This window comes from Giraffa tippelskirchi, chromosome 2 (genome assembly GCF_054371585.1).
Source record: "Giraffa tippelskirchi isolate mGirTip1 chromosome 2, T2T-mGirTip1v1.2.pri, whole genome shotgun sequence".
Taxonomy (NCBI): domain Eukaryota; kingdom Metazoa; phylum Chordata; class Mammalia; order Artiodactyla; family Giraffidae; genus Giraffa; species Giraffa tippelskirchi.
Window position 1 is genome coordinate 181,076,847 of NC_137276.1, and position 27,696 is coordinate 181,104,542.

General features: G+C 37.1%; 1 protein-coding gene across 1 annotated transcript in view; it reads left to right on the forward strand.

The window, feature by feature from the left end:
- Positions 1-20,799, forward strand: part of IFT57 (intraflagellar transport 57) — a 66,644-nt gene extending 45,845 nt beyond the window's left edge. Inside the window, exons 7-11 of the mRNA XM_081572263.1 lie at positions 14,627-14,698; positions 15,940-16,071; positions 17,386-17,448; positions 19,544-19,610; positions 20,603-20,799. Of these exons, the coding sequence (XP_081428389.1) occupies positions 14,627-14,698; positions 15,940-16,071; positions 17,386-17,448; positions 19,544-19,610; positions 20,603-20,781 (513 nt within the window). The 3' untranslated portion in view covers positions 20,782-20,799. The remainder of the gene's footprint in view (positions 1-14,626; positions 14,699-15,939; positions 16,072-17,385; positions 17,449-19,543; positions 19,611-20,602) is intronic.
- The last annotated feature ends 6,897 nt before the right edge of the window (positions 20,800-27,696 follow it).

Genomic DNA, 27,696 nt, shown 5'->3' on the forward strand with positions numbered 1-27,696 from the left:
CTATATTATTTCTAAGTCTCTTCATATTGGAAGCCAAATCCTGCATAAATGTACAATGGTAGGCTTTCTCTTTTTACTCTTGTAGACAAATCTGTCCCTGGAAGCAATAGAGAGGGTATTTTTTCCATTCCAAAGCAGGTCAACTTGCTTTGATCTTCTGCCATCAGTGTGTTGGAGTGTTGATAAAATTTAGCTTTCTAAAAATTTCTTACCTATAGGGATTTATCAATTATTACAGTTCTGGAATAAAGAGCATTTGTTAAGACTTGTACCCAGGTTGCTGGATAGGCTATACTGATAGGATCCTTGTGCAGTTCAGTTCAGTTGCTCAGTCGTGTCCGACTCTTTGTGACTCCATGGACTGCTAGGCTTCCCTGTCCATCAACAACTCCGGGACCTTGCTCAAACTCATGTCTATCGAGTTGGTGATGCCATCCAACCATCTCATCCTCTGTTGTCCCCTTATCCTGCCTTCAATCTTTCCCAGCATTGGGGTCTTTTCTAAGGAGTCAGTTCTTCGCATCAGGTGGCCAAAGTATTGGAGCTTCAGCATCAGTCCTTCCAATGAATATTCTGGACTGATCTCCTTTAGGATGGACTGGTTGGATCTCCTTGCAGTCCAAGGGATTCTCAAGAGTCTTCTCCAACACCACAGTTCAAAAAACATCAATTCTTCAGCGCTTATGGTACAACTCTCACATCCATACCATGCATGACTACTAGAAAAACCATAGCTTTGACTAGACAGACATTTGTCAGCAAAGTAATGCTCTGCTTTTTAATATGCTGTCTAGGTTGGTCATAGCTTTTCTTCCAAGGAGCAAGCGTGTCTTAATTTCATGGCTGCAGCCACTATCTGCAGTGATTTTGGAGCCCAAGAAAGTAAAGTCTGTCACTGTTTACATTGTTTCCCCATCTGTTTGCCATGAAGTGATGGTACTGGATGCCATCATCTTAGTTTTTTGAATGTTTAGTTTTAAGTCAGCTTTTTCACTCCCCTCTTTCACTTTCATCAAGAAGCTCCTCATTTCCTCTTTGCTTTCTGCCGTAAGGACGGTATCATCTGCATATCTGAGGTTATTGATATTTCTCCTGGAAATCGTGATTCCAGCTTGTGCTTCATCCAGCCTGGCATTTCGCATGATGTATTCTGCATGTACATTAAATAAGCAGGGTGATAATATACAGCCTTGATGTACTCCTTTCCCGATTTGGAACCAGTCCATCATCCCATATCCGGTTCTAACTGCTGCTTCTTGATCTGCATACAGATTTCTCAGGAGGCAAGTAAGGTGGTCTGGTATTCCCATCTCTTTAGGAATTTTCCACTATTTGTTGTGATCCACACAGTCAAAAGTTTTAGTGTAATCAATCAATGAAGCAGAAGTAGATGTTTTTCTGGAATTCTCTTGCTTTTTCTGTGATCCAGGATGTTGGCAGTTTGATCTCTGGTTCCTTTGCCTTTCTAAATCCATCGTGAACAGTCTGTGGGTTGGATACAGGAATACATTTTACATACATATTAGTCAGAAGATGGGATTCTGCCTGTTATTTGAATAATGGAGAAACTATAGTTATAATTCTTACAGATTTTCTGGTAGACCTTTTGTTGAAAAATATTTACAAAATTTTTAAAAAATAAGGGACCAAAGTTTGCAATTACCAGTAACACATGTAAATACAGGTGGCAATAAGTTGATCTCCATGAGGCTCCATGCAGGAGTAATAGCTCCAATTACTGTCACAAATGTTTGTAATTTCATCTATTGCTGCCAGACAATAAATGCTTTTTAATATAGTAAGGCCATAAATGTACATGCTGCTGTTGTTTAAACAAAATACAATTTTCAGCAAATTTATCCTTGAAACACCTGCTATAATCAAAAAGAGGTGAATGCTATCAAAATAAACTGCCTAAATTAACTAGACACACATACATTTTTAGAGCAGCTGGTGTGATTACTCAACTGCCAGGTTGTCTCAGAGAATGAGAGGAAATATTCACTGATGGACTTTTATAGACACACTTTCTTTAAGGGCGACTACACCAAAGAGAGTACTGTTTTGGCTTTTTGTATTTTTTAAAAAAATGGTGTCATTTAGTAGACTTTAAGTTGTATTCTCAAGGTCAGCTTTTTTTTTTCTTTTCTTTGTAGCTTGTGGGTCATGGACAGGTTTGTAGGAAAGTATACTAGGCTTGATTATACATTTGAAAATACTACAAAGGGGTGAAGGAAAATCCAGCCATCCTTAGGCACCTGGAAATGATTTTCAGCTGCTTCTATCAGTGCTGAATGTTCAGGATATTCTATGTTTAAACTTGGTTGATGATACTTTCCTTCCTATTTACTCTGAGTGTGATAAATGTTTCAACTGGATCCAGAAAGGTTTCATTTATCACAAGTTGAAACAGGAGAACAAGTGTTTTTGCTTTAGAGATTACCATCAGCTCTAACTAAAGAACATCAACAGTGGTAGATTTTTAAGGAAATAACCAATAAAAATTACATGTTACATAAATGCTGTAGAGGCAAGTGACTCATGCCTCATGGCAGATATACCTCAAGTAGACATTTGTGATTGATAGTGTGGAGTTAATACACATTGATTATAACTGAAATTTCTAGACTGCCTAAATATTTCATTATTGCAAAGTGTAATTTCATGTTTCCTTTTAATTACTTAATATAAAATATGAATTGAAGCAGAAACCATTTATCATATGGACCTCTCTATGAAATGCACTTTGTAATTGCCTTGCCTCATTTTTCCAATCAATAGAGCAGTTCTCAACATCAGAATGTTTTATTACAAATTTCTTAACATTTGTACAGATTGTTACCCCATAGTCTTTATCCCATTATATGTGGTTGTTTCTTTATGCCATGGTAACGATTTATGTTTCTTAGTTCTTCAAATATATAGATGACTCCATTTTTTCAGTTTTTGTTTTTTGAGTATCAGTATGAGATCAAAGTTTTGATGATTAATTCTTGAGGTTGAGAGGGACTGACAAGGTCATCCCTTCTGGCCCTCCACCATGGTTCCTCAGCGTCCTGTGAAATAATGACATTCTGAGTCAGCCTGAGTGTTCCTGCTTTTTCAGAAGAGCCCCTTTCTCTGCCTCGCCAAATCTCTTCTCAGAGCTCGTGACTCTTTCTAAAGTCTGGAAGCCCTCACTCAGAAGATTTGGACTTTTAAAAGGGTTGTGGATAGAGTAAGCATGAATAATAAGACTGAGTCAGCATATGAAAATGTTTAGTAGCAGATGGTAATCAGTAAAGATAATCTCTGAGCACACATTAGAGATGTTATTTTTTAACTAACAAGGTATTTTATGGAGAGATTATGGATCTCCAGTTTCAGTTCAATTACAGTCAGGTGTGAGGGTCCCCATGATTGTTGTGATAGCCTTTGCTTACCCTTTATGTGCACGTCTTATTTTTCTGTACAAGAGGAATATCTAGGAAGCAAGAACTTTCCCAAGGAAATACATATTTCTAGCATGATTCCCACACTCCCTACAACATATAGCATACACCGCACATACATACTGAACTCTTCTAAAGTCATAAGGTTAGTTCTTTGAACACTTAGAAAGAAAAATCCTGCTTCCACACCAAAAAGGTGTACCACAGAAGACTTTAAGCTGCTGACAATTAAAGAAAAATCTCCTATTTAAAAATTCAAGGCAACCACATTCTGCAATTATCCTGCAACCTGGTGGGCATTTTTCATTAAGAAAGTAATTTAATCTCATGAAAAAATTATTTAATTTAATGCACAGTCCCTCTCTTTTTCTCTCTCACACACATACACACACGAATACATAAATGTGAGCAGTGATGAAGCTGAAAATTAATGTAACAATTAGAACAGGAAGAAGCAATTGCAAAACTGCTTGTGCAAAGTGGCAAAAAGCGAGAATACAGATAATGTTCTGTCATTAAAGAAGGGAGTGTTCTGGGTGGAGGAGGGAAATATGCTGCTCATATCCTTGCAGAGAGCATGAGAAATTATTGACCTATCCCAAAATATTTGCTACAGTGAACTTAGACATATGCAGCTCTTTCTATCAAGCTGTCTTCTCTGCCGCTTTCATTTAACCTGATTTCCTGCCATCAGATTACCAGAGAATTTTGTCATTGGCTGCGGATGGGGTATTAAACATGTCACAGGAACATCAGTATTGCAGAGTGAAATCTTGAGACTGATCACTTTGGGACCGCAGCTCACCCTTGGCCCTATCTCTGTATGACTGCAACAACAGTTATCATTTTAATAACTAGGTCTGTCTCCCTCTGGTTAAAACACACATGAGTTGTCCAGGTCCCCTTCCAAGCAAGGCCTTGCTGCCCAACTTCAGAGAGCACGGTCTGCAGACAACCTCCAGCTGTCAACCCCTTCAGGACAGAGCTGCCTAACCAAGCTCATGCCCTGCCAGGGTAACCCATATCTGGCTTATGTGAGTTATTTATAGTGTGTGACTTATATACATAATGCTGATTTGAAAATTCTTGAACATGTCATTTGGGAAACATAAGTACATGTTTCTCCTACAGTTTCTACTAAGAGTGGAATTGCTAGGTCATAGTGTCTGCGTATGTTCAGCTTTAGCAGACCCTGCCAGATATTGATAGTTTTTGAAAGTAATCATACAAATTTATACTCCTTCTGGCCTTGTCTGAAAGTTCCAGTTGCTCCCCATTTTCTTCAGCATTTAGTATAGTTTTAGTCTTTTTTATTTTAGTCATCATGGTGGGTTTTTTGTGATGTCTCATTGTCATTTTAATTTGCTTTTTCCTGATGCCTGATGAAGTTGTGCCCCTTTCCATATGTTTATTTGGCAATTGGGTATTCCCTTTTGTCTTTTGCTATTGGGTTACCTGCTTTTTCTTTTGATTTATAGAAGTTTTTTTTATATACCCTGGACATGAATCCTTTGTCAGATATATTAATATTTATTGTAAATATCTACCTTTTGGCTTTCTTTTCACTCTTATTGGTATACTATGATAAAATGGCTTAATTGTAATATACTCAAAATTATCTGTTTTGGAGAGAGTGGAATATGGCTGATATTTTTGTTTTAATCTTTGTTTAAATAATCTTTATTTAAATCTAGGTTTAAGAATCTTTGCTTCCCAGTGTTACAAAGATAATCTCCTGTTTTCCTCTTGACACTGTACTGTTTTACCTTTTTCATTGAGATCTGCAGTCCATCTAGCATTTATTCTTACATGCAGTGTGAGAGTGTAAGGCAGAACTCCAGATTTATTTGATTTTCATATGTTTATGCAATTGACCCAATTTATTAAAAAAATTTTCTTTTTACCAGTGCTCTACTTTGTCATAAAAAGAGAACATGTTTTTGCGGGTCTGTCTCTGGACATTCTGTTTTGTTTCATTGGTCTGTTTGTTTCAGTAGTATCTCTTAGGTTTTATTTTCTGTTTATGTGTTGCTGCTATTTAAAAATACATTTATCTGTGTATGTGTGTATTTGTACACATCTCCAGCAAACTTGCTAAACTCACTTATTCATTCTAACTATAAGCCTGTAGATTCTTTTGCATTTTCTGTGTAATACAATTATATTATCTGCAGATAACATCTATCTTATTTCTTTCTTTATAAGCCTTATCCCTTTTATTTCCTTTGTCTTGTCTGAAATATATGGATTAAGAATACTAGTCTGTGTTGGGTATATATGGCATTAGCAGGGAGAAAGCTTTCAATATTTCAGTTTTACCATTAAGGATGATGTTAGCTTTATGACTTTTATAAATATCATAAGATAGGTTAAGGAACTTTCTTTTTTGTTCCTAGTTTGTTGAGTTATTATTATGAGTGGATGTTAAATTTTTTCAAGTGATTTTTTTCTTTATTCGTCTATTGAAATCACCATTTGATTTCTCTCTTCTTGTTTTCTGTCATGTTATAGTGGTTTATTGAGTATTAAAATAACCTTGCATTTTGGAATTAATGTACCTGAATCATGTTATATTATCTTTTTGTATGTTACTGGATTCTGTTGGCTATTAGGTTTTTATATCTCTATAAAAGATACTGATCTGTATTTTTTTCTTGTCTTTTAGATATCTTTGTCAGGTTTTCATGTGATGCTCTGAAGTTCTTAGAAAACAAGTTGGCAGTTGCTCTCCCTTTTTCTTCTATTTTCTGGTAGAGTTCGCATAAGGTTGTTGTTATTTCTTTCTTACGTGTTTGAGAAAACTCACTGACAATGCCATGTAGGTATAGGAATTCCCTGGTGGCCCAGCTTCCACTGCTGAGGGCACAGATTCAATCCCTGACTGAGGAACTAAGCTCCCACAGGCCATGCAGCATGGCCAAAAACAAAACAAGACACACAGGTAAAGCATGTAGGTGTGGCTATTTCTTTGTGAAAAAGTATTTAATTACATATGTTTATCCTAAAATGTTTCATATTTTTTCATTATTCTGTTGATATATAAATACATTCTTATAAAAATTCAAGTATTAAAGATAAAACTAAAGACTCCTTTCACCATCACCCCATAAAATTTTTAGTTGTGCTTTACTGCATTTCATCAGAGAAATGACATGATATCCTGTGGTGGTCTTTGCAGGTTTAGGCTCGACCCAATTTGCCTGTGTGAGCTTGGGCAGCCTACTTTGAAGTAGCCACATCTCAATATCCTCATGAAGTCTTTAAGAGAATCATATGTGATGATTTTAGAAACAATGTTTAACATAGTGCCTGGCACATATAAAGCATTCCTTGAATATTAACATTGAAGTTGCTATTATTAGACTTAAAAAGATCTCAGAATGGATGTAAGGTACATAGGATTTCCTCCCCAGAGTGATTTTTTAAAATTCCCAGAAAAAGTGAATTCAGAGTTGAAACAAAGGTTTAATAAGAAAAAATGGGTTAGGCACTTTTCATGGAGGGAGCCTGTAAAAGCTGTTGTAAATGGTTTTATATTCATTAAAATAAAACTACAAAAACAGAACAATGAATGAAGATTTCATCACTAATTATTCATAACAGAATTGAGGGAGGAACAATAAGAATAGAGGGAAAAGGTGGGACATACAGCAGAAGTAACATTCTGTGATGGAAAGCAGTTCAAGACATCAGGGCCTTGGGGCCCTGCCCCTGCCCTTGGGGGCTGGAGTGAAAGGCACCCATAGATCACTCAGCTGTGCCCTGGCATGGACTTTTCCTGAGCCTGCAAGAAAACCATCCCAGTACACATGAAGGTGCCTTCCTCAGCTTTTCTATGTCAAGAATCTTTGGCACAATGCCTTTCCACACATAAAGAAGCTCAAACTTGGGTGGAAAAAAAAAAAAAAACTGAGAGTTTGACATTTCACAAGTTGTAAATTAGTAAAACTTATACACAGATAAAAGTTCCATTTGCCATCCCTAGCTCATGTTTCAGACTCTCTTTTTCCCTGCTATTTCAGAGAGGCACTTTAAGCACTAAGTTGGGAAAAAACAAATTGTCTCTATGTATGCAAAAGAAATTGTTCAGGTGTTGTTCTGTTGAAGTAAAACCCAAAGATCTGTAGTCTTCCAGTCACCTTAACTTTTGTAACTAGATCTCATACATTTTGATTTTATGGTATACCGTGAATCACCATCTGCAGAGATGTTATCACAGTTCTCCAGTTTCTGAAAAAGGAAGATGTATAATTTGATACTCAAGAGTTTGGAACAGGGAGGGGGATTATAGTTTCAACAATACCTTTGCCATCTATCTCACAGTGACAGAATTACACACGAGATTTTGTATGAAAGGATTTGTAAAATAGAAGGAAATTCTAAAGAAATGATAGACTTTCTAAAAATAGAAAGTCTAAAGAAATGATATCCTATATCATTATTAGTTTTCTCATTTCCATAGAGAAAAGAAATGTGGTAGATTAGGTGAAAAGCTCACCTTCAATAGCAGTGAAAAATGATGCTTAATAGACACACATGGAACACTTTGGAATAGGTGACCAGTAACCTCTCATAGTCCACGTGATCTCACTTGACACCTAACAAAAAGAATTCTTGGTTTACCTTAGGTACTCGTTGGTAGTTCATTTTATGACAAAGAAAAGCAGCATATAGTATATGTGGAAGAGGTACCAGTGTGGAATGCTTTCCACTTTCCAGACATGAAACTTTGGAAAGGTCATTTAACCTGATTCTTCTTTTCCCTATAAATTACTTATATATAGTCAGATTTCTGTATCACAAACCACCCCCAAATCACAGTGGTTTACAACAATAATAACATACATGTATTCTCATTCAAGATATGCATCTGCTGATGTGTGGCTCGGCTGCGGCTTTGCTCCAGCCGCTTTCCGTGTTTCTTATACTCAGACCTGTAGGGTAAACCCTTTGTGGGGCTTGCCTATTATCATGCCTGAAAGAAAGGGCAAGTGAGTTGACGGTACCTCTTACAGCTTCTGCACAGTCCTGGTGTAGGCCATGTCCGTCATCATTCCACTGGCCAAAGAGAAGCACGTGGCCAAGGCCAGCGTGACTGGAGCAGTGAAGTGCACTTCTCCCACAACCAGCAGCAAGTCACATAACCCTGTTACAGGGAAGGATAGCGGTGAAAAAGAAGGGACAAGGAATATCGACTAGTGATCTCAAACATTGTGAGTCTCAGACAAGGAAAGTATTTAACAGTGCCTCATAACCAAATGGATTCTCTCTTATTTAAAAATTGCTGTTATTTTTTAACAGTTCTTACTGTTCCTTATTTGGAGGATCGGATCCTAACATATCATTGAAACCTATATTCTCCATTCTTACCATAAACCTTTTAAAGTTTTTAACTCTCTCAGGTGTAGTTTTTTAAAGCTATGTATTCATGTTTTGGGACCTCCTAGATGGCTCAGTAGTGAAGAATCTGTCTGCAACTTAGGAGACACAGGTTCGATTCCTCGGTTGGGAAGATCCCCTGGAGAAGGAAATGGCAACCCACTTCAGTATTCTTGCCTGGGAAATCCCATGGACAGAGGAACCTGGTGGGCTATAGTCCATGGGGTAAAAGGGTTGGATACAACTTAGCAACTAAACAACAACATTCATGTTTTTAAAATGTTACAAGTACAATTATTTATATCCTCTATCATAGCTATATTAAAACCCTTTCAGAAATGTCCTTGGGCACCCAGAAAGTTTTTGACATTTTTTCCCCTGATGATTAAAAGTGACAAGATTCTCTTATAGGAAATTGGGAAAGGGTTGTTAGAATAAAGAAGAAATTTAAAATACCAATACTCAAATCCTGTCTTTAACATATAAAAATATACACAGATATTAATTTTTACTAAGTGGACAACTAATGAATATACTCTGTTGGCAGTGTTCTTCCACCTTACTGTATGCTACATGTGTGAAAAACGGGCTTTTTTTTCTATGAAATATTTTTTATATGAATTTAACATTTTAATATACAATATTATATATTGAATATGCAATCATATGGAATTTTAAAATCCGATGATAAACACTTATGAATCCAGTACCCAACCTGAGAGAGAACTGGACCATTACAATACCCTGGAAGTTGTCCGTGTGCTGCCCTGCTGCTGCCCCTCCCACCCCCCACCCCGTAGGTAATCACTGTCCTCTGATTTGTGTACTGCCAGTAGCTGCTGCTGCCTCTTCTTTTTTTTTTTTTCTTTTCCCTTTTTAGTGTTTTCACGTATGTGTGTGTCCTTCCCAGGTGGCTCAGTAAAGAATCTACCTGCAATATAGGAGACCCAGCTTTGATCCTTGGGTCGGGAAGATTCCCTGGAGAAGGCAATAGCAACCCACTCCAGTGTTTTTGTATGGAGAATTCCACAGACAGAGGAGCCTGGTGGACTGCAGTCCATGGGATCACATAGAGTCAGGCATGACTTGGCGACTAACACAACATGTGTGTACATCTCCAAATGGTGTATCCTTGACTCTTGCTTTGAGCTTTATAAAAACGTTATCATACTACATTGTTTTTAGGAATGAAATGAATGTTGCAGAATTAGTTTAAATCATCCTCTCGTCCTCTACTGTTAGATATTTAGAGAGTGTTCTGCTATTTTACATAGAACTTAAACATTGGCCTTTGTGTGTATCCCCAATTATTTCCTTGGGAATAATTTCTAGAGGTGAAATTGCTGGGTTAAAGTGTAAGAACACTTTCATGAGGCTTTTATAAAACTAGTTGTACATTAGGAAATGTGTCCATCTCAAAGATTTTAAGAAAACAAGCATTCAAATCTGCCTGGCAGATAATTATAGATCATTACTAGTTTTCCACTTTAAAAGGCAATAAGAGTACACAAATGTCCTGTTAGCTTATCAAATTAGAAAGTCCAAAACCAAATTCCTCGGTCTTTCTGACTCCCTGAAATCTATTCTGTTCTTGTCACACTGTGATTGTACTATGCTCTCAGTTCCTAAGACTAGAAACCTTGCAGACATCTGTCTACTTGCCCACCTCCCCTTCAGCCACCTCACACTTCCCCTGAGTCCGTCATCGAATACTCGTAGTCTGTCTCTGCAGTGTCCCTGGAATCCACCCCTTCCCTTCCATTCTTACAAGCACTGCTCTGATTAACCCCTACTAATCTGTCGGGTGGACCACGACACAGCCTCTTAATTGGTCTGCTACCTGCGTTCAATCTCTTACCTTTCTAATCAGTCCTTCACTCTGTTACTTTCTCAAAACACAGACTTGTCTTTAAAACTGAAACCAAAAATCTTTGATAGCTCTCCATTATCTCTACAATATAAAACCCACACTCCTTAATTAAAGCCCTTGATCTAATTTAACCTACCATCTCCAGCTTTGTTTCCTTGTGATTCAACCACCCCACCCCATCCTAAGAACTTTGTGTGTTATATTCTACCCAGCCTGGGCTACTCGTTCTCTATATATTTTTCTGTTTTCCCTTGTTCTTGTTACTCCCTCAGCCTAAAATACTGTTCCTCTTCCCCTCCTTTTCAGCAAGTTGAAATGCTACTACTCATGTTTCAAGGTTCCAATGAAATGCCAGCTCCTCCATGGAGCTTAACATCAATGTAAGTTATCATAGTTATGCACAGATGAGTCAGGCATGTTTGCTTCTCTCAAACTACTTTGAATATCAAAACATGAAAAAAAAAATACATGTTTTAAACACTTGCTGGATAGAAAACAATGCTAGGTAGAAAAAAGTAGAACACAAAACTATTTTAAACACCAATTACACTAAAATTCAAATGTATGTATAAATATATGTGTATGTTTATACATTTATATATGTATATATACACACATATATATCTATTGACAGAGACAGAGACTGATAGGAATACTTGAGCTTGATGTTTATTAAGCTTCTAACATTTTTTTTTTAATCAGGCAGGATGAGTACTTCTTTACAAAATTATTATAATGATACTTGTTAGGTTCATTATCTTTCATCAAGATGCTTGCTTGAGCTTAAACAGGTTTCCATTTTGAAACTTAGCCATATTAGGTCTAGTTGCAGGAGGCCAGCCAGTTGCTTCTCCTTCCTTTTCCCATGTGGACTGGCTTAGTTGGAGGGGCCTGTTACCTGGTCACGTCTGTCTAATCATAGTCATAGGTCGTGAGCAGTCCCCTCAACTATAAAATAAAGGCATTGCTCTAGATGACTGTTAGATGGGTGAATCGATGATCTTCAAGGTTCTTTCCACGCTCTGTATTCTGAGATACTTTCCACTCATGAGACAGAAAAAATGTTTAAGGACACAGGAAAGTGCTGTTTGTTCTCTGCTCTAGGGTTTCCCTGGTGGCTCAGGCAGTAAAGAATCTGCCTGCAATGCAAGAGACCCAGGTTTGATCCCTGGGTCAGGAAGATCTCCTGGAGAAGGGACTGGCTTCCCACTCTAGTATTCTTGCCTGAGGAGCCTGGCAGGCTACAGTCATTGGGGTCGCAGAGTTGGACACAACTGAGCAACAAACACTTCTTTCACTAGCACCTTCACTGGTGTCAAGCAACCAGTTTCTCCTTTTATTAACTCGGAACTGCCAAAAGATACTGTGTGGGGATTAGTACATTGGGCTTCTGATCCACATGCACCACTACCTCTGGACATGGCCCTTTCTGTCACTGAGCGTGTGTTTGCCTATCTGTGAAATGATGAAGGTCAGGCTAGATGCTCTTTGAGCTTCTTTGCAGATGTAATGTAATTTCATAATTGATATGTGTGAAATACCCAAGGATTTTTACCATATAATCAGAGGCACATGTTTCAAAGTTAAGAAATCCTTAGAATGAAACTATTCACAAAAGAGTTTTTCCTTCTTAAAGTTGTGTAGATATAAAATGGGAGCAGGAAGGGAGAAAATGCAGGAAGGTATGTGTGATTGAGGGATAGCCTGGCCCCATCACTTACTTCAACTCCCCTTAATATTTTTTCTCTTCTGATAAATATTTCTCAAGTCTTAAGATTGTTACCTTTAGTAATATAAATCAAAAATTTTGAGAATCTCTTCTAGGAAATTAAAATGTTGGGATAGATTTTAAATATGCATACAAATTTAGATAGGTCTAGAAGTAGTACTCTTGCCTGGAAAATCCCATGGATGGAGGAACCTGGTAGGCTGCAGTCCATGGGGTCTCAAAGAGTCAGACATGACTGAGTGACATCACTTTGGCTTTTCCCTTTCATGCACTGGAGAAGGAAATGGCAACCCACTCCAGTGTTCTTGCCTGGAGAATCCCAGGGACGGCGGAGCCTGGTGGGCTGCCGTCTGTGGGGTCGCACAGAGTCGGACACGACTGAAGTGACTTAGCAGCAGCAGCAGCAGAAGTAGTAGAATATGTCTCAAATATATGAACTCTAATAATCATTATAGAGATTTCTTAAGAGAGAGACTCTGAAGTCTAAACAGGAGAGCCCCATTTTAATTTCAGGAGACAAACTAATATTTGATATATGATACTTGATTCCAGTATCAAGTTCAAACTACCTTACAATTGCACTTGTTTCACATGCTAGCAAGGTAATGCTTAAAATCCTTCAAGCTAGGCTTCAACAGTATGTGAACCAAGAACTTCCAGATGTACAAGCTGGATTTAGAAAAGGCAGAAGAACTAGAGATTAAATTGCCAACATCCATTGGATCATAGAAAAAGCAAGAGAATTCCAGAAAAACATCTGCTTCATTTACTACACTAAAGCCTTTGGCTATGTGGGTATAACAAACTGTGGAAAATTCTGAAAGAGATGGGAATATGAGACCACCTTACCTGCCTCCTGAGAAACCTGTATGCAGGTCAAGAAGCAACAGTTAGAACTGAACATGGAACAATGGACTGTTTCAAGGTTGGGAAAGGGGTATGTCAAGGCTGTATATTGTCATTCTGCTTATGCAGAATACATCATGTGAAATGCTGGAATGGATATATCACAAGCTGGAATCAAGACTGCCGAAAGAAATATCAACAACCTCAGATATGTAGATGATACTCCCCTAATGGCAGAAAACAAAGGAACTAAAGAGCCTCTTGATGAAGGTGAAAGAGGAGAGTGAGAAAGCTGGCTTAAAACTCAACATTAAGAAAACTAAGATCATGCCATTGAGTCCCATCACTTCATGACAAATAGATGGGGAAATAATGGAAACAGTGAGAGACTTTTATTTTCTTGGACTCCAAAATCACTGCAGATGGTGCAGTGATGCCACTGCAGCCATGAAATTAGGACACTTCTTCCTTGGAAGAAAAGCTATGACAAAATGTAGACAGCATATTAAAAAGCCCAGACATCACTTTGCTGACAAAGGTACATCTAGTCAAAGCTGTGATTTTTCCAGTAGTCATGTACAGTTGTAAGAGTTGGACCATGAAGAATGCTGACTGCCAAAGAAATGATGCTTTTTAACTGTGGTGCTGGAGAAGACTCTTGAGAGTGCCTTGGACTGCAAGGAGATTAAACCAGTCAATCCTAAAGGAAATCAACCGTGAATACTCTTTGGAAGGACTGATGCTGAAGCTGAAGCTCCAGTACTTTGGCCACCTGATGTGAAGAGCCAATTAATTGTACAAAACCCTGATGCTGGAAAAGATTGAAGGCAAGAGAAGGGGGCAATAGAGGACAAGATGGTTGCATGGCATCACCGACTCAATGGACATAACTTTGAGCAGACTCTGGGAGATGGTGAAGGATGGGGAATCCTGGCGTGCTGCAGTCCATGGAGTCACAAAAAGCTGGACATGACTTACCAATTGAACAAAAACTTGATTCCAGAGTTGCTTCTGTTATACATAATTGTTACTGTTTAAGCAAGTATTTCTTTTCTAGTAATTAGTTTTTTATTTCATTTTGATGGGTAGTCATAAATATTAACCACCAGCAGTGCAGAGATAATTTATATTCAAATTGTCAGACATCACTCTGTGAACACATAAAATAATTTACATTTATTTAGAACCTTTTATCCTGAAGTGCTCTACACATATTTCTTTATAATCTGATTGCAAGCTATATATAGGCCTCTCCTGTCTGAAACAGAGCAGCAACCAAAGTAATTAAAATAAAGAATACAGCTTCAAAAAAAGTAGAAGAAAGAAGGGAATGTATTTTTTACTTGTTCCTCTATGCTCTTATCCCTATAGGATTGGAGAATCCATGTTGACCAAATGCACCAGCACAAAAGTGGGATTGAATCTGCTCTAAAGGAAACCAAGGTATGTGAATTACTTCAGATGAGTCCGTGAGTCCATTTATTCATCTGTGAAGTACCTGTTAAGGGAAAACATGAAAGAAAAATGGCCCAGTCCTTACCCTTGAGGAGTTTACTGATCAAATATACCATATTGTATTTCAACAGCCCTAAGATTTAAACCAACTAAAGAAAGATAACTATTTAAAAGGTGTGTGTGTGTGTGTGTGTGTGTATGTGTGTGTGTGTATATATATATATAGTTTATTGCATACTTTAGATATAGTTTATTTATATATGTAGGTGTGTTAGAATCATTTCATCATTCTTGCCTCTTTGAATCTCAAAGAATAACAGAGCTCCAGGCCAGCAATGCCTAGAACCTACAGCTTCCCTGCTTGCTGCCCTGCCAGTAATAGGGACTTTTGGAGACTACCACAAGGAAGCCAAGCTGGAGTAAGGTTCTGGTTCCCAGACTGGAGCTATAAGTTTGGTTTAGTTTCGTTTAAACAGAATAAGTTTATTTGCCCACAGTTCCAGAGGCTAGAAGTCTGATATCAGCATGACCAAGTTGTAGGGAGGGCTCTCTTCCTGGCTCGCATGCAGCCACTTACTCCTATGTCCTCACATGGGGAAACAGAGCTATGATATCTCTTCCTCATATTATAATGACACCAGTTCTGTGAGCTCCACTCTGATGACCTCATTTAATCAAAATCACTTCCTAAAAGCCTCAAATACAGTGACTTGAGGGGAGGTGGAGGAAAGGAAGGCATCAACATATTAATTTCAGAAAACACAATCATAGCAGGATTGCTCATGCCAAAGTATGAATCTGCTATAGAACCCCTTTTTTCCTCAATGATGTCACTGCAGACTAGAGCTATAAGTTTAATGATCTACTTGCAGCTGCAATATTCCAGTCGTCTTTGAATTGTGCTTATAAGAAAATCATGTTATTCCCTTACCTACTTTGATTGTGAACTTTAAAGCAAATTCCACTCACATACATTTTGGATTTGCATAAGGACAAATAAATCAACTAACACTACCAGGTGCTTTTTAATTTTAACGTTCTGCAAAGTGTGACTAAAATAATTCTCATTGCAGACTTTTTTGTTACTGAAAATTTCAAACTGTTTTGTCTCTTTCATTTGTAACTGAGAATTTGTAGGCTTAACAGAGGGAGATTTAACCCATTTAAAACTACTTTGGAAAAACATATTTGTGCATTCTTTGCCTACTAAAATTTCATGAAATTTCTAGGGATTTTTGGACAAACTTCATAATGAAATTAGTAGGACTCTGGAAAAGATTGGCAGCCGAGAAAAGTACATCAACAATCAGCTGGAGCACTTGGTTCAGGAATATCGTGCGGCTCAAGCCCAGCTGAGTGAGGTAACTGAAGAGTTACACCCGGGGCTCATTCCAGTTCATGACTATCATCCCTAAACTTGACACTGCACTTCTCTTCTAGAGGGTCATGCAGTACTTTTCACAAACAGCAGCACAATAATTCTCTGCCCGCATTAGGAAGCAAATAGAACTTGTCATCTCCATTTTACATGCGATAGAAACGACATCCTAGGAGTCTTTAAAATGCATTTCTTCATCTGATTGAAGTAAAAGAAGTCATATATTCCTTAGAAAAGGAACAGAGTGTCAGGACACCTGGTTTTGTTTCTAAGTCTGCTGTTAATTTACTGTCTGAGTAGGAGGAAGTAGAAGAGTATGCATTTACATGTGTCAGGGAGAAAAGACAGCCTTGCCATAATGGCTTACAACCACATAATACGGGATATGAAAGCAAGACACATTCAAAGACAGCAGTTTAATTAATTAAATGAGCAAATTTTTTGATCCTTTCAAAGTTTTAGAATTTCAACCAAAAATAAAATAAAAACCTTCAGCCTTTGAAAGCAGCCATGCTTTGTTCCAGCAGTAGGGATCTGACAGCTTTTCTCTGGGATTTATGCTCCCTACTTTCCTGATGCTGAGGAAGACCACTAAGAGCACTTACAGATGCCAGTTGAAGGCAGACAAGGTTAGGAGGAGAGAAGAATGGAAATAAACTGAGATATTTTTGTATTAATACTTTTAGGGGTTCTCAAAAACAAAGCAGAAACTAACCTTCACATTTTTTATTGTTTGTTTAATTAACTGTTCACACATATACACACGTATTCATGGATATTTTTACTTTTAAAATGCTGTAAAAAGTCTCTGATTAAAGCCACCCTGTATCTCTCAAACACTGACACTAAATAATTGTTAAATTAGTTCCCAAGAACGTATTCTATATTGTCATACTGCTTGTTAAATCTTACTAATTACTGATTCTGATGTTCTGTTGTTTTTGAGAATGAGTTTTCTCTGTATAGCCGGCAGATTAGATCAACCAAGAGCCATTGTCTAAACTGTTTAGGAATGTCTGAGGACAGATTTTTATTGTGAATTGTGGCCCTGTGTGTTACAGTCAGTATATGATGATTAAGGTAGTTCACCCTTATATAGTGTTTTCATTAAATACATGGTGCCTATTAGGGACATTAAAATAGCTGCTGTTAAAATGTCACTTTTCACAAATGTATTCACAGACAAAGAAGGGGGTTGTCATAAAATGATATGCAGAAATTACAAATACAAAGAGGTCATATTTAAGTAATCTGCTTGTTTTGATTTTGCCATTAAACAAAATGTTTTCTCCCTCAGGCAAGGGAGCGTTACCAGCAGGGAAACGGTGGAGTAACTGAAAGGACCAGACTCCTGTCTGAGGTACACACTGTATTCACCCAAATTCTCACCTGTCAGCAGGGCCCTGCTGTTGACAGCCATGGATGGTTTAATACTGCTACAGCCATGGTTGTTTACTTTAGTAATTGCTTCCTGTGGCTCTAAATCCTTTTCTTCAGGAGAAAAATCCCTACATTTTCTTTTCAATGAATCAGTTAGGTATTTATATACCTACTTTTTTCCACAAAATGCCTAAAATTGTTTTACTAAATGTAACATAAAACATGCTGATAATATTAGCACGTTTATAACCTTCCTTAATCTTTTTAAAAACATAATAATTATAATTAATATATAGAAGAGTAAGTATTTACTTAAATGTCTATAGTAAATTTTAATCTTAGTATTTAAGGTATAATTTTTTTTTAATAATTGTTGTTGATAACTTTTATGTGATCCTATTTGTCCACAAATTGAGACGGGCATTTAACCCTTTCCCTTCTAAAGACTTTTTAGAAGGGATTTTTAGACTATTTTTAGAATAGTCTAAAAAGAAGACTTTTTAGAATGTTTACATACATTGTTGTATTTACTTTCATCATTTTGCAAGAGACGGAAGACCTAATATATATTAGTTATATTAATAATACATGTATTATATATTATGTATTAGGTCTTACCTTTAAATATGTGTGTGTGTATATTATATATAAATAATATATACTCCCACTTCTCACTGAAGAGCTGAGAGGGAAAAAGACCTGACAAGATCAGTAGCCAGTGTGGGACTAAAGTCTAAGACTATCTTTGGATACACTCAAGTATAATTGTTACAAACTTTTCTGTATGATGGGCTTCCTGGGTGGCTCGGTGGTAAAGAATCCTCCTGCCAGTGCAGGAGACACAGGAGATGCGAGTTCAATACCTGGGTCGGGAAGATCCCCTGGAGAAGGAAGTGGCAACCCACTTCAGTATTCTTGCCTGGAGAGTCCCATGGACAGAGGAGCCTGGTGGGCTACGGTCCATGGGGTCACAAAGAGTCTGACATGACTGAGCAAACAGAGTGCACACACACACACACATTTCTGTACAGTAGAATTAAGCTTCTTTTCTGGAGATTATTTGAGGAGTAAATAGTTATTTTAAAATAAATTTAGACTTTAGTCCTGTGGTGCTTCTAGGCAGATAAAACATTATACAGAACTAAAGTGCTCACTTACGTTAGGTAAATTAACACTGGAAGGGAGTCCAGGGAACCATTTAGTTCTTTCGGAGTATGTAGTTATCCCCAGTTGTAACATTTCAGATGCCTGAACAAAATTAATTTGCTTTACTTGGATGTGCACTTTATTCCCAAGGAAGTTTTTACTCACCAGTATGATAAAAAATAAAGCCTACTAAGTTACAATAATTATGGTTTGGTTCTAGATTGTATCAAAAATTTTTCAGTTTTTTAAGGGTGATACTTTCTACCAATATTAATGCTAGTTTGGAATTTTGCTAATAACAGAGACTATAGTACAATTTTGAATATGATGTAGAGTGTACATAAGGGCCAGTATAGCATCACAGTATGCCTCTTAGAGTTTGGATAAAGCAGTTTGGTTTGGATAAAGCAGTTAGAATATTTTTACATATAGCCATATGGCATAAATGTTATTTTTAGTGTCCTATACAGGAAGAGGTGGCATATGCTCTTACAAAACTATAATATTAAGATACCTAGTAAATCTTTAGAATTCGCAAAGCCTTTAAGATGTTTATGGTATTTTAATTAATAACTAGTCATTAGAGACTTGCATGGTAGATGCTGTGAGATAACTGCAAGGCTTGAGTGCCTAATGCCTAAAAGAAAAACAACTTAGATCTTTTTTATTCTATCATGTTACAACCTGAGACAGTTAATGAAAAAGTAATTTGGTGATGTTTAACAATAGGAGCACACTTAGAAGATAAAAAGCTTAGCATGTCTGCATACTTTATCTTATTGTTCAAATTATGTCCAGGATACTGCTAATATCTTTGTATCCCTTTATGTGTGTATTATGGCTGAATAATTTGTCTTAATACATCATTCAAAAATTTGGAAGTTTCTTTAAAATCCAGCGCTCATGAGAACTTTTGTTTTCAATGAAAGGTTACAGAAGAGCTAGAAAAGGTGAAACAAGAAATGGAAGAAAAAGGCAGCAGTATGACCGACGGTGGTAAGTACACACTAATTTTAAGAAGAAAATGAGCAAAAGAAGTGTCTCTCCTTAAGAAATGTATTTTTAAGAAGGTATTAATAAATAGGAAGTCGCCTTTTTAAAATGAATTTGTTTGAAGGAGGTGTACATGGTGCAAAAATGATGTCTGATAATCACTATACTGTTTTCCTTCTAAATGAGCTGAGAAGAGTCATTTTTACTATCATTCAGGATTTTATTCAAACTATATCTGTTCAGAAATAGGGTAGAAAATATTTAAATATACACTTTGATATGCCTGTTTAAAAAAGTAATATTTTGTTCTGTTTTCATCCAATGAGATTCATCATTCCATTTTATTGTACAAAAACACTCAATGTAGGTGGTGATGTGATGACTCCCTTTTTCCCTCACCCCCAGTAGGCCTGATGGGCAAGGGTCAGATAGGGAAGAATTAATATTCTGACAGTAATCATCCTCCACTGTGAGCTAGTTACTTTGACATGGCCTGGTAGTGATTGCCCTAAGGCCTTTCTATGTTCTAGAAAGATTTTAGAGTTCTAATAGTATATACTGAGTGATCTTTCAAAAGGTGATGTATAGAGGGTTTGCAGTATGTTTGAATGAGCCCATTAGCTGTGTCTCAAAGTAATTCTTTCTTCCCTTTGTATCCCTTTTTTAATCTTCTTTCTTCCATAGTATCCTTTTTTCCTTAGACAAATATACTAGCCCATTAAAAAATACTGAAGAAATCATTATAACCCCTTTAGCAACTCCTCCTCTAGAAAAGAAGTTCAGCCTCAGTACATCAAATGCTACATCATTTCCCAGCCTAGAAATTTCAGGTGTTTAAAATGCCACAGCAAAACTGTGTGAATGTCAGTAAATTGTTGGCTATGTTTTTAACCTTATTTTTGGCTTAAGACAAAGTGAGGAAAATGTCATACTATTCTGTAATAAACTGATACTCCAAATGAAAATTTTTATCCCATGTTATTGTCATTCTGCAGCTCCTCTGGTGAAGATTAAACAGAGCTTAACGAAGTTGAAGCAAGAAACTGTTCAGATGGACATTAGAATCGGTGTTGTGGAACATACATTACTCCAGTCAAAACTGAAGGAAAAGTCCAACATGACAAGAGACATGCATGCCACAATCATTCCAGAATCTGCAATAGGCTCTTATTAAAACATACCATTTTTCATGCTTCTGATTATTGGTTTTTTATAGAAAATCATATCATATTTCATGTTGCATAGATTACAAAGCACAGTTATTCCTCTTAAAGCATGTTGATGGGTATTTTTTTACATATATACACACATACTGTATCATGATGATTATGGATGGTCAAAACCTTTAAATTGAATATAATATCTAATAAATAATTTAAAATTCTCACTTTCAAAGCAGCTTTCACTAATCATTACATATAGTAAAGCCCTGACCTGGTGGCTCACTGTTCTTATGGTTCCTTGCATTTGAGGGAGAGGAACATGGTGCAGAGTGGGTAGGACCCATGCTTTCTGCAGGTGTTGCTGCTGCTGTCAGCACATGGACCTTTGGCATAAGCCGGCCCCTTCCATTTGATACACGCACAGTGATCTCAAGTGTTTCTGCTCCCAGATGCAGCCAGCAATGGCTGGGAATCCTTTCCAAAATTCCAAACTACCCTTGCCTCAACCTTATGGTTACCTAAAATTACAATTTTTTAAAAAAGCATAAGAATAAAACTTCAGTATCTTTATTAACATTTGAAGTTTATTATTTATCATGGCCATTTCATGACTAAACTGATTTTATGTCTACTATGATCTAGGGTTCCCTGATAAAAAATAAATATTTCAGTCATGTTTGATTATCTTCCTATAGTGAATAAAAAGGTGTATACATTTTTCAGTTCTCCTTTTTTCTGTGGTATCAGGTATACTAAAGAATCATTTTGTAGCAGAAGGAAAGATAGCAAGTCATGTCACAATCAGCCTCCTGGTACTGGCAGTCTTTACTTACACATCTTACTGAGCAACTTTCTCATCTGAGATTTCTAAATTGGTGACATAAGCAATATGAGAGTGACCAGACTTGGAACTTATTATTTTATTTCCACCCTGCTTTTTTTTAGCCTTTACTTTCCATATATATACCCTCACACACACAAATCTTTTTCTTTCAAACTTTCTAGTTTAAGCTTACATTTAGAGAAATCAGTATGCATAAACTATTCTTTTACTCAAGAATGAAAATGAAAGTCGCTCAGTCCTGTCTGACTCTTTGCGACCCCATGGACTATACGATCCATGGAATTCTCCAGGCCAGAATACTGAAGTGGGTAGCCTTTCCCTTCTCCAGGGGATCTTCCCAACCCAGGGATCAAACCCAGGTCTCCTGCGTTGCAGGCAGATTCTTTACTAGCTGAGCTATCAGGGAAGCCCATTACTCAAGAGGGTGGCAATCAATACAGTGCCAAAGTCAGTTTATTTTATTTGGGATAATAGGTAGTTTGAAACAAAGTCCCACGTTTTTCCCTTCCTTTATGGTCATTGGGAGGTGCAGAGCAGAAAGACCAAAACCTAACTTTTGGACCCACAAACTAACAGCAGTTTCCCTGGAACTTATTTGCATAGGTATTGTCATGGCTAAGTAGTAATGTGACGAATTCAATCAATGCAGAGACCCCTTCTAGATAAATAAGAGCTCTTCATAAAATGTACTTTTACTGAGAAACAAAAGTTTCTTCATTTCATGCAAATGCAATAATTTAAGAACTCTTCCAATAACTAGTGTAAGCAACCTATGTTCACTTCCTTTGAAATAACCCAGTTTACTCAGGTTGGTCCAGGTGGTCCTCCTCTCAATTCCCACAGAGCCCTGTGAATAACAGAACTTGTTGTACTATATTGTCATTATTTTTTCCTCCATTGTCTCTAATAGATTGAGCTGCTTGAAGATAAGGAGAAAATCTTTCTTGTTTCTGTGTTCCTAACCAGGTCCTAGCACATAGGGTGTGAGTTAGCAAGTGAATGGGTAGATGTATTGTGCAGTTCCAAAGTATATTGCAGGTCCTATTCTATAGCAGATTAATGTTATCAAGTCTGAGATCTGACACAGTTTCAAGATAGTAATTATAAATCATAGGTCCAGGATTGGAATTGGCAGCATTAGTATAAACTCATGGATTTTTCATACATTTACATTAATTGAAAATATAAATATTTATAGAAATACAAATATATATATACATATGTTTACTAGTTCTGCCCTCTAAGAGGGTCTAGAAACAGTGACAGTACAATAACAATGAGAATACCTAGCACTCAGATCTTGGTTTCTAAATTTTCTACTTAATGAAAACAAAAAGGTTTCTTAGAAAAATTACTAATTCCTGGGCTGGGGCAGGGAAAGCACAGATGAGCCCGGAATTCTTTGCCAGATAGTAAGGACATGTGCAAAGAAATGATGGGGATATGGCTAAAGGACGTAGACTGTAGAATATCATACTAGCCGATCTGGGACAACTGAGCATCAAAACAATTATAGTAATAAATTATAACCCAGAGAATAAAACAACAAACTAGGAGTCCATACAGGTAGAAATAAATGAATCAATGGCAGAAGAGAAGGGTCCTCCTTACAGTACAATAACAGCTAAAGTAAAACAAATACGGCATTTAGAAATCACCATTTGGTGACTACCATGCAGGTGTATCTCAGAGATACTGCAGGTTCAATCCCAGGCTACCACCATAAAGCGAATATCACTAAAGTATATCACATGAATTTTTTAGTTTCCCAGAGCATGTAAAGGTTATGTTCACAATAAACTGTAGTCTCTACTGTCTGCAATAACTTTGTCTTTTAAAACTATATTGTACATATTTTAATTTAAAAATACTTTATTGCTAAAAACTGCTAACCATCATCTGAGGTTTACAAGTCATAGTAATAGAATCAAGGCCCTCTCATCAGGTTGTGAACAAGAAGTTTAACTGTGAATAAAGTGTTTCTTCCCAGGATGGTTGAGAAAGGATAGACAGGAAGGAGGGGGAGAAGAAAGGTCTCCAGTTCTGCTGGGACTTGTTAAATAGTCAAGAAGGAAAAGTACTCTTCAAGCAGAAAGTTGAGAGACAAATTTGGATAATAGCTAATTATCATTCAATGATATCTTGAGTAGCAAATAAGAAGGAATTTGATGGAGGGAAAAAAGATCACTAATCAGGGAATTTCCTGGTGGTCCAGTGATTAGGATTCCAGCTTCCACTGCAGAGGGCATGGGCTCAATGCCTGGTCAAGAACCAAGATCCCAAATGCCACATGGCATGGCCAGAAAGGAAAAAACAAGATCACTGATCATATATAATAATAATAATAGTAAACATTTGAAGAATTAACTTTTCTTAATAATTACTCAAATGAAGCACAGAGAATGAAATAAGCAAATGCTGTTGGAAAAATGGCACAATATTACTGGTAATTTGAACTGGCCTCAATTTACTTCTTTATGTATGTTGTTGTTGTCTAGTCGCTAAGTTGTGTCCGACTCTTTGTGACCCCATGGACTGCAGTCCACCAGGCTCCTCTGTCCATGGAATTTTCAAGGCACAAATACTGGAGTGGATTGCCATTTCTTGACAAATGCTTAAACTAGTAGGTGAAAGTTTAATGAAAAACTGAGTATTTACATAATCTCAAAGCCCATAAGATATTCTACAGAGAGAAAAATCATAACTTGACAGTGGAGAAACCTGGGATATATCACTTTAAGGGATCAAAAGTTAATGTTACTAGCAGTGAAACAAACAGATATCATGTTTCTCCTGAAAAGAGCATACATTCCTGAAAGTGTATGACTTGAATCTGTTAATAGTCATGAGAAAACATTATACAAATCCAATGGAGGGATGTTTTACAAAATGGCCTCTGTTCTTCAAAAAAGTGTACTTGTGGCTGACTCACACTGCTGTACGGCAGAGGCCAGCACAGTATGGCAGAACAATCATCCTCCAATTAAAAATGAATTTTAAAAAAATCAAGAGAGGCTGTGAAATTTCAAAAAAATTTACAAATTCATGAAAAACAGACTGAGGAATTGCTCCAGATTAAAGGAGGTGAAAGAGACATAATTAAATGCAACAAATGATTCAAGACTGAATACTGGGCCAAAAAAAAAAAAAACAACCTTTATTTGTTAGAAAAGGACATTACGGAGACAGGTAAGATTAAGATCTGTAGACTGGATAATAGTGTTAAATCAACATTTTTTTATATTTGTACTGTAGTTATACAAAAGGATGTCCTTTGTTTTAGCAATACACACAAGTATTTGGAGGCAAAGAAGCATCATGTCAGCAACTTGCTCTCAAATGGTTCAGGGAAAAAAATGTATACTTGTGTGTGTGTTTGTATATTCACACACACATAGGGAAGGAGAATGATTTTTAAAATGTGGTTAACTGTTAACATTTTGAGATTTGAGAGAATAATATATAGAAATATAGAAATCTATTGTACATTTTTAGAACTTTTCTATAAATCTGAAATTATTTCAAAGTATAAAGGTAAAAAAATGATGGTTCTTGGAAATGATATGCTTCGTATAAAGTAAGTCTCCCTTTGATTCAAATAGGCAACTTGTGTGAATCGTATGACCTCTCCAATAAAATTATATGGCCCATTGAACATATCTTAAACTTACATAATCATTTATTCATATGAAGTAGGAACAACTTTCTGACCCTTCTAAGGAACTGTTTCTATACTGCCCTCTTAATTAACCTAGGTCACCATTTCCCATGAGTTTAAACATAAGCAAATGTTTCTATAACAAATAAATTTGAGAAACGTTAAACAAGTTTCATTTCCTTCAGGACTTCTCATCTACATTGCAAATCTGCAAGCAGCAAATGTAGTTCCTTTTCTTTTCTTTCTTTCTTTTTTTTTCACAAATAATGTAACAGCAGACCCTCTTCACCAGAATACCCTTTAAGAATGTAGATTTAGGTAAACGGGTATGAAAAACCAGTGTGTGCAAATCTTAAATTATTTTCCAACCTTTTATTAGAACAGGTGGACCTGTGAAGGAAGATGAGAAAACATGTAATTCTCTGATTCAAAACTCTTCTGCGTGACATGGATGGTTAGCAAGCATGGGTTTGAATGCTGAGGGTCAGTAGACTTTCAGAATTTAGGAACCTTTGTAGAGAACCTAGGATTAAATGCCCAAATGCTTTTCTTCTTAAAACTCTTTTCTGCCAGCTGAAATGCTTTTTGTGTTTTCTTTAAAGCAGTCTTCATTATAACAATGTGATTACAGTAGTTAGAAAGGATCCCCCCTATTTTGTGGTCAAATAGCAATAGTTGTCAAAGCTTTACCTTTTTAAAAACTGAATGCGCCCAACGACCAAGTCATAATTCCTAAAACTTTATATTTGAAAAGGTGGCATGGTCTTTTAAAGGGTAAAAACAATTTTGGATTCACTAGTTTGTTGTCGTTTGACAAGTCTTTTTACAAATACAGGGAAGAGGAGGGCAAGAACCATCTTAATGTATTCATCTTAACATGTTCTAAAGAATACATCTCAAGCATTAGATTTCCATAATTGGGTGCTTTCGATACAGACATGCAAAGTTCAAACCTGTGATTTGCTGAGCCACCATTAGTACTTTATTTCAGGCCACTTTGGTCTACTCCATACTTTGTCCTTGCACTGCTAAGAACTACAGGGACACTTTCCAGTTGATCCTCAGATAGTGCCCTAGAGCTCATCATCTGCTTTTTCCCATCCCCTAGTTGAGAATTTTTTTGGGCTCCAAAATCACTGCAGATGGTGATTGCAGCCATGAAATTAAAAGACGCCTACTCCTTGGAAGGAAAGTTATGACCAACCTAAATAGCATATTAAAAAGCAGAGACATTACTTTGCCAAAAAAGGTCCATCTAGTCAAGGCTATGGTTTTTCCAGTGGTCATGTATGGATGTGAGAATTGGACTGTGAAGAAAGCTGAGCACCAAAGAATTGATGCTTTTGAACTGTGGTGTTGGAGAAGACTCTTGAGAGTCCCTTGGACTGCAAGGAGATCCAACCAGTCCATCCTAAAGGAGATTAGTCCTGGGTGTTCTTTGGAAGGACTGATGTTGAAGCTGAAACTCCAGTACTTTGGCCACCTCATGCAAAGAGTTGACTCACTGGAAAAGACTCTGATGCTGGGAAGGATTGGGGGCAGGAGGAGAAGGGGACGACAGGATGAGATGGCTGGATGGCATCACCGACTCGATGGACATGAGTTTGGGTAAACTCTGGGAGTTGGTGGTGGACAGGGAGGCCTGGCGTGCTGCGATTCATGGGGTTGCAAAGAGTCGGACACAACTGAGCGACTGAACTGAACTGAACTGAATTTGAGAAACTATTGGATAAAATCTTTGTACATAGCCCATATTCTATGGGTCAGTAGTCAACAGCAAGTTATCACTTCCTTACCCTACACAGCATTCTCTAGGCTGGAAACCTCCGAAGTTCTTAACTCTAGTATGGAATCAAAATCAAATAGGCAACTTCTAAAAAAAAAAAAAAAAACCCAATTTCCCAGCCCTCCTCTCCCTCAGTTCTTATTGCACAGGTCTTGGGTGGAACCTTGGGTAGTCAGAAATTTTAAAAAGCTCCTCAGGTGCCTCTGATACAGCTAATTTAAGAACTCCTTTAAGGAATTACCACTCTAGAAATGTTTCCTGGCTATGAGTAAACAGATAAACTACCTTAGATCCTAAAGGGTTTTCAGAGAGGATCTAAATTAGTGCTGCTTCTGTGAGCTATCTTAAAATTAACCCCATCTGAAATGATTTTTAATAAAGTACCCTAGATTATTTACCACTAGAGCTTAAGACATACTAATATTAAAAACTGTCTTTAAAAAATAGTAAACCAAAGCCATAAAAGGTTAAGTGCCCTGCCCATTTAACAAACCAAGATTACAAACTGCACAGTTTCCTAAGTGATTCTTAACACAGTTTGGAGCAACTCTGAGGAAGTTTCATGTTCACAGCCCCTGTCACCCATTCTGTCCCATCCATAGCCCAACACACGATTATACAGTCAGATTTCCATTCAT